A 7944-nucleotide genomic window follows, 5' to 3' on the forward strand; every position below is an offset into this window, starting at 1 on the left:
CACGATCTTTTTGTAGGCTGCCTTTTTCTATAATGATAAAGCAATATTTTCACTGACAACAAGTTGTCCCCCAATTTAAGACACATTGCGCCACTAATCCAACTTCACGGAACTTGTAATTCAAAAATCAAGTAAATGAATTGGTAGGTGAATTCTAGCAATATGGATAGTTTTAGGAATAGCCATCAGAATCTCCAGAATCGTCACATCCATCACAAGACTTTTTACTGTGTGTAGTGTGATGTGGACTGTAGTGAAATAAGTCTTTTACTGTTCTACATATATTCCATAAATAGCCAATTTGGCCATTATGCTCGTGCGTGTAGACCGACCTTTAGTTCATTCCATCGGATGTATATTATCTGTACTCGTACATATGCTGAAATTATCCGATGTGTAAATATCGTTTCACACGTTTAATAAGAACATCATTCAATGTTTTAAAATTGCTATAACCATGGTTAACGCGCTCCTTTATTCAGAAAGTGCTATTTTCCATTTCCAACTAGTGAGAAAACTGTTGAATTCCCACAAAGATATACTAAAGTGCCTCAACAAAGATTCCTTGAAGGTATTGGATGTTGGATGCGGATCCGGAGGAGCATTATTAGAAGAACTTCTGCCGATTCTACCGAAGAATTTTTCAGAACTAGTGGGCGTTGATAAGAATGATTCGATGATCGAATATTGTAAAACGCTAAAGGTCGATCCACGAGTTTCCTTCCATCAGTTGGACATAGACACGAAGTGCATCCCGGAAAAATTCATCGGAAAATTCGACCTCATCACGTCTTTCTTATGTCTCCATTATGTTAGCGATTATGAGTAAGTTGATAAGTAAGTAAGTTGATTTCCGAATAATTTTGCTCGCAGATTCAAATTTGAACAATTCGATTGGGAAACGTCTGGAGTTCAACTCAGATATATTTCGTAAACAAGGAGAAGCTAAACAGGTCGGTTGTTATTATCAAAAATATTCTTTCAAAATAAAGTACACTTATCACAGTTTACGCCTGACCGAATAATATAAAACACTTTTGTCTGCATTTTAGGCAGACAGAAACTGACGAAAATGGGTGGGGGAGTGGAGTAGAATGGAGTGGAGTGGAGTGGAGTGAAATTGAGTTGAGTTGCGTTGCGTTGCGTTGAGTTGATTTGATTTGAGTTGAGTGGGGTGGACAGGAGCGGAGTGTAGTATTATCTCATAAACATTCTAACTTACATGCAATGCTAATTGAGTCCCCAATTGTCTTCAATCTTTTTGTCACCATAGATTCAATAATTCTCAATTTTGGTGATCACATAAAATGCTATATCTTCTTGGTCTGTTCAACTGTTGTCGACTCCGTAAAATTACTATAATTTACTAAAGGCACTCACAACATTTAACATATTTGAATGTGTACTAAGTTTGAAAGGATCTATTTTTTTTATTGAATTTCAAATTGAATCATTCACGGGGTGGATAACTATTAGAAAAAGATTTCCATAACTAATTTTTAATGCGATTTTGGAGTTTAAAAAAAATGCCAATTGAAATATAAAATAAACGTAAAATCTATCGTATAACTACTCTACTCACCTTTTTATATTTTTTTCAGTCAAATGCTCAATAACATCCGCAATATGCTCAAGCCAAGGGGAGAATTTATTTATCTTCAAGCTTACAAATCGAACCCGTTAAGTGAAACCTACAGAGAACTGAGTAAAATCAAGGCTTGGAATTCATATTTCAAAGATTTCGAGAACTTTAGACCTCACTTTAGCGGAGACAATCCAGATGCTGAACTGAAACAGGTGTTTCAAAGGAATGGATTGGAATTATTGAGGTATAAATTCCATCAAGATGGATTTGTGAATAAACCCAAACATTTTATAGGTGAGATTATGTTTACTCTCTTCACAATTACTTCAAACGTTCTATGAAAATGATTGTCATAAAATCTTTTTCTTATTGACTGTTCTTTCTTGCTAAATAATGAAGAATATGTATGTTTTCCGTTGACAATATTCACTCAATTTTATTCCAGAACTTTTTAAATCTTTGGACACTATAGGAGAGGCTCTTCCCGAGGACCAGAAAGAGGAATATTTAAAAGATTTTCACAAGTGTTTCAGTAAGGTCATGAATTTCGATTACGTTAGTGAAAAGAGCTTGAACGAAAAAACTGAGATGTCATACGATTTTCTCAACGTTTACGCACAAAAACCCTGATAGTTGCTCGTGTTTATAATTTATTTTTCTCATATAGGTGTTACTGTAGTGTAAGTAAATGTTCGTAATAAAGTTATAGTGCTGATGAAAAAGGAACTCTTATTTAATCGTTATATCACGACACACATGAAGTTCTATTTGAAATTATTGAAATTCAATACATTTGATTTTTCCCCTTTTCATTGGACTATTTCAGTTTTGTGTTTTCGCCACTCTATATGTAGCCAAATTATAAAAGCTAAAAGGTTAATTCAATAAATAATAGCGATAGGTAGGTGCGTGCGTTCGAAGTTTCGTATCAATATTAACCTCGACATATGCACAGATAACAATTTTTAATATCTTGCTCGCAATCTTCATAAATAACTTTCGTTATTCAGCTTCCATCCAGCCTATTGAGTAGGGTCATACAGTGAAATGGCCGTCAACCCTTTAAAATTTTACCAAAATGCGGTCTACCATCTTGACCATGTGAAAACACAATACGTGAACTTCATGAAATCGATGAACATACCAAAAAATAGACCATTAAGTGTTTTGGACATCGGACTTGGAAGTGGTCGGGTGTTTTACGAGGTGCTTCTACCATTATTACCGAAAAATGTTTCCGAGATCATCGGCAGTGATAGGGAGATCGAAATGATCGATTTCTGTCGATCAATGAATGAAGATCCAAGAATTACATTCGAAAAACTTGATATTACTGACGAAAATTTACCAAACCATCTACAAAAAAGGTTCGATCTGGCATTTTCGTCTTATTGTTTCTCCTACCTGAGGGATTTGAGGTAATTTTCAGAAAACTGAATGCTGATATTGTCAAATTGAGATCAATGCCTAAATATAAAAAAAAAAATTTCAGACACGGATTCAAAAACACTGGCAAGTTACTGAAACCGGATGGAGAACTTTTGAATATGTTCCAGTATAAGAAGAATGGCATGTATACAACTTACAGAAGACTGAGTAAAATAGAAAAGTGGAGACCATATACAGAGAATTACGCTAATTATACTACTAATTTAACTGGCCCAACCCCTGAGGTAGAGCTGGAGAAAATATTCAAGGACATTGGAATGACCCTTTTGAAATATAAATTCTTTCCAGAGTATCACATGGATATGACCAAGAGAAATATTTTAGGTAAGTGTGCATATTGTGCATGTTGCATGGGCACTATACCTTCAGAGAATTTTAGTCATAAAGTTCAATTTCCTGGGAATCCAATAATTATTTCATCATTTTTAATCTGCATTTGGATACAGTCCCACACTGAATAAGTATCAGTAGGGATTAGTAGTCAATTATGTGACTACTTATACTGCTTATATCGGTCGATAACTCTTTCTAATTTAGGACGAGGAGAATGATTCTAACTCTAATTAGCGAAAGTTATTTTTGACTGTATAAGATGTATCTTACCACTCTGCTTTTTCAAATGAGAGTTCCCTATTTTCATATCATATTCTGATTCTCCATGAAATTCTAATTTCGAAATGCCCCAATCGTCGAAATTTATTTTGTGCCTCTTCAACCATTCGAGATTTTTTTTAATTAAATTCCCGAAGTGAATTCTTCTTAAGTTCTTCACCCTACAGATGGTCCAAAAGACACTGCGTTTTTTCGAAAATGACCTTCAAAGAGACCACTAGGATCACCAGGAATGCCATTTGAGAAAATTGGCTTATTGACAATGATCAAAAACTGCAGAATACTTATTTATTAATTAATCCCCTTTTTTTGCAGAGGCATACGTATCATTAGATAAAGTATACTGGGAAGTTCCGAAACATCAACAAGAGGAATATAGGAAGGATTTCATGGCAATTTTCAGCGAAGAAGTTGAGGTTGATTTCGATGACGAAGCAACTCTTGAACAAGTAATAGAATTCAATTTCCCCACAGTAATTGTTCACGCCAGAAATTAGAGAATTTTTATTTGAATTTCGTCTTTTTTCTCCATAACCAAAAAAGAGAGAACACATTTGAGCTGTGCTCTTCCCAGTTGCTTTTTTTGAACTGAGCCCATCTAGCATCTGACAAGATTTTTTGTCAATCCGTTCCTGGAGGTCTTTAACAATGGGGGAAGGTATTGGAAACAAATCATCACTTATATTCTTATATTGACTCAAATTCGAAAAAAATGAATTAAGGGAGTACCATTTGGAGGAAAAATATTAAAGCATTCCTGACTCGTCTTTATATACTTCATTCACAACTTGAAAAGAGTCACGCAGTGCCGAAACACCTTGTATAAATATACCCACTTTCACTTCACAAAGTAAAACGGTTTTTTTAGTATTTTTAATGTCTTGGAAAAGAGATGTGGAAATTCAAATTATTATACTTCTATTCTGGTCATCTATTACAAAGTTTGTATTGATTGAAATAACGGAACGACATCGATGAAGCATCTCGTTCAAAAAATAACGTCAGGAAGGAATTAGGAAGATTAATGAGGCGTGGGTATCCTGTGGGAGCCTGAGATACGCGGCTGATTCGAGAGTAACGCGCTGAAACTGCGTCTCAGGAAGGGACAGGCATCGACGCAGTGAAAGAAAGTCTGAAAGACTAATCAGAACAATCTTGTCTCCGGCTATTAACTTATATAGGGGTATCAATTCTGTCTCCGCTCACAGAAATCCCGCGGGAGCCACACTTACTCTCCTCTCCTTCTTTCTTTAATTTGTTTTTCTGCCGAGTTAACCGATCTCCCCGTCTCGTAACAGTTTTATTTTACATACGGCGCTTTTTCCAATTAATAGGGTACTTTGAATGTAGGCAGCGCGGGTCTCTGGTTCAATTCAACCGAAGCCTCTGCCTCCTACTTCGAATTGCCGGATCGATTATTCGTTTTGAAGGAGCCGTTGCAAATTTCAGACTCGAAAACATCCTTCTGCTGTAATAAATTAATCAATTCTACTCAACATATTTAAGATTTCTCACGAAATAGCTCCATTTTGACCATTCCTAATTTTTTTCAGTCAACCAGAAAGTCTTTCTTAGATACTTACGATTTAATACAATAAGTTTGCTGCTTGAAAACAGCTCAACCACTCCGTATGTTGATCCTCCTGTTTCTCCTTCATTTTTCCAAAAGAAAATCTTCAAATTGGGAACAAGAAATCCAGCAGAAAAGAGATAAGTCGATAACGCTGCAATTCATTGGCACCATAGCAAACAGCCTCTCCTTAACCTCTCGTCTGACCGCTTTTATTCCATATGCGAGTATTCCGATACAGGAGGAATGCTCATTCTTCTGGCCAACTTCTCCCCTAAAGTTTCCCGCATTCTCCTTGCCGAAGGACCTCACTATACTCCTGTGGATGACACCGAAAGAACTGGGGAGTTTTAAATTGAAGTTGGGGTGACAAAGTGACCGGAAAATGGCATTTTAAATGAGCACGTTTGAATGTTCCATTAGTGACATTCGGCAAGACTTATGTGACTACTTGAACTCGCTATAAATGAGTTTCCTTAATGGTTTTTAAGGAACGAAACTTTAATGAGAGGAATCGACTATTGGATGTCTACACGAAGATTCTTTCCACGAATGACTGATGTTTATATTGTGTGAAAATGTATCGATATTATGAAAGGAAATGAGGAAAACAGTTCCATAACATAGATTCTCAAAGACCTAGGTCTATGAGAATGTTAAGACTTAGAGGTCTGGTATATTTCTTCAGTTGAAATATAGGTACATACCCACAAAAACGAAATTCAAGATCTAACACTAAGAAATAAGGGAAAATTCATTGAATTGAATGAAAGATTTCATATTTAAAATATCTTGTTAATGGCTCCATAAAAGTGTTTAAAAAAATAATTTTCAATTGCCCAATGTCCCCTATCATTTGGGTAAACTACTGAAGCTGGCAAATGGAAGGAAAAAAAGAACCCTAAATCCCAGTAAGCGGACATATATAAGGTATTAGAGGAATTTCAGGGACGCAATATATTTTAAACTCGAACCTCTCCCCCAACAATAAGACTATTAGCCTAATAGAGCAAGTAGATGGACCGCGTCCAGTTTGGGTAAGGTTGTCCGGTTCTGGGTGACAAATTGGGGTGAAGAATCACCCTTAAGATGCCTTCCATCAGTATTCCAAGTCCCCTTTGGAGTCTTGAATTCGAAGTAATAGGGGAGATCGTTCAGCAAGAGGGAAAAGGAATGTAAATCTCTTGCAGCAACTGACCTCTTGATGTGCATACATTCTTCTGGAAAGTAAATTGAATTCTTTTGGATTAACTTACGTTCATGTTTGAAAAAATTATATTATTTTGACTGAATATATTTCAAAATGTTCTAAAGTTTAACTATCTGTCTGTTTGCGATCTATTCTATACGTTATAAGATACTGTAGACAATTTCCGTTGTATAATTTCCAGTAGAGCATTTTCAATCTGCCTGGTTCTTTTGAAACCGAAATCTTCTATTGAATATACAGGATGTTTTCAAAGGTGAGGCTTTTTTTGACAGAAGGTAGAACTCATCAAAATATGTAAGTCGTTCAACCAAAAATTGTCTATGTAAAATATCCTAATACAATATAAAATACAACCTCCAAAAGTTCGACCAAATTTCATTGAATTTCAAATACGGGACTGTGGAAGGTGACTCCGGCATCGCAAAAACGAAAGCATGAACATAAGGATGGACAATGAATGGTTCAGTGACAAGTTCATCGGATTAGATCCATCAGGTCACTTTTGTGAGAATAATAATTGTTGCAACGTGCAATTTAGGGTGAAAAAAATGTAGAAAATCGAGGAAATTTCTTGAAAGTGCTTATGTTAGTTATGTTTATCCATTTCATCCCATTTTCACGACGATTGTTGGAATGTTCGAACAAGAAGATTGTGATGCCCATTGTGAAGAAATCCGAGAATAGTTTAGACGAATTTTATTGGTGAGGTTTTGAAGTATTATTCTATTTTTCTGTCTCTTCTGTCAGTTGGTATCGAAATGAGCCATTTCATAAAATCGTTTGAGTTACTAAAGAATAATGAGAACAATTTGGCAATTTTAAGTTTCCATTTTCAACCACGTAAATATTGAACGAGCCAATATCCTAAACGAAACCACTTGGTCGTATCAGGAGACAAGTTTTTTCCCACTGCTTTGCTATATGTGTAATTCAGCTAACATACGGTTTAGGGTCGTATTAGGATCTATTTCAGTAATCATTTAAAATTTTTTTTTAATTTTATCATGTTGAAAGTTTTGTATAGGTGATTTTTGGTGAAACGCTTCATTTTGACCAGTTCTACCCTCTGTTGAAAAAAAAGCCTCACCTTCAAATACACCCTGTATATACCCATGTTGAATGGAACTGAATGAAACGAGCTTCTTCTTGGTATACCGTAATAATATCATGCTTCATCGATAACCTTAAAATATAGCTGAATACACCTACTTCTCGGAGTGTTTTTAATTTTTTTCCTTTTAATTCTTGACTTTTCCCAACATCACTGAACTATGTATTAATTGATATTTGGAGGATACACTGCTCAACTGCGTTCTGCAACTGCTAAAGTAATCCCTACTTTAGCTATCATCTTTGGGAACTTTAACACTCCGAGATCTAAATATCTAGATCTTAACAAGATAATGCTACACCTTCTAACTGGATCATTCACAGGTCATTATCGCCTCAGAAAGCACCTATTGGACTCCATACCTCGGAAAAAAATCTGGGAAGCTCTCGAAACTATGGAAGTCGACG

At 35.6% G+C, this 7944-nt stretch overlaps 2 protein-coding genes across 2 annotated transcripts; both read left to right on the forward strand.

Annotated features, from left to right (window-relative positions):
• Positions 1-377: 377 nt before the first annotated feature.
• On the forward strand, positions 378-2307 carry LOC123311257 (juvenile hormone acid O-methyltransferase-like). The gene is made up of 3 exons (XM_044895108.1): positions 378-825; positions 1602-1879; positions 2031-2307. Exons 1-3 carry the CDS (start codon positions 458-460, stop codon positions 2213-2215), a joined length of 831 nt encoding a protein of 276 aa, XP_044751043.1. The 5' UTR covers positions 378-457; the 3' UTR covers positions 2216-2307.
• Positions 2308-2578: 271 nt separating this feature from the next.
• On the forward strand, positions 2579-4159 carry LOC123311158 (juvenile hormone acid O-methyltransferase-like). The gene is made up of 3 exons (XM_044894956.1): positions 2579-3003; positions 3078-3358; positions 3962-4159. The coding sequence occupies exons 1-3, from the start codon at positions 2633-2635 to the stop codon at positions 4141-4143; spliced, it is 834 nt and encodes a 277-aa protein (XP_044750891.1). The 5' UTR covers positions 2579-2632; the 3' UTR covers positions 4144-4159.
• Positions 4160-7944: the final 3785 nt, after the last annotated feature.

Source organism: Coccinella septempunctata, chromosome 4 (assembly GCF_907165205.1).
Source record: "Coccinella septempunctata chromosome 4, icCocSept1.1, whole genome shotgun sequence".
Classification (NCBI taxonomy): domain Eukaryota; kingdom Metazoa; phylum Arthropoda; class Insecta; order Coleoptera; family Coccinellidae; genus Coccinella; species Coccinella septempunctata.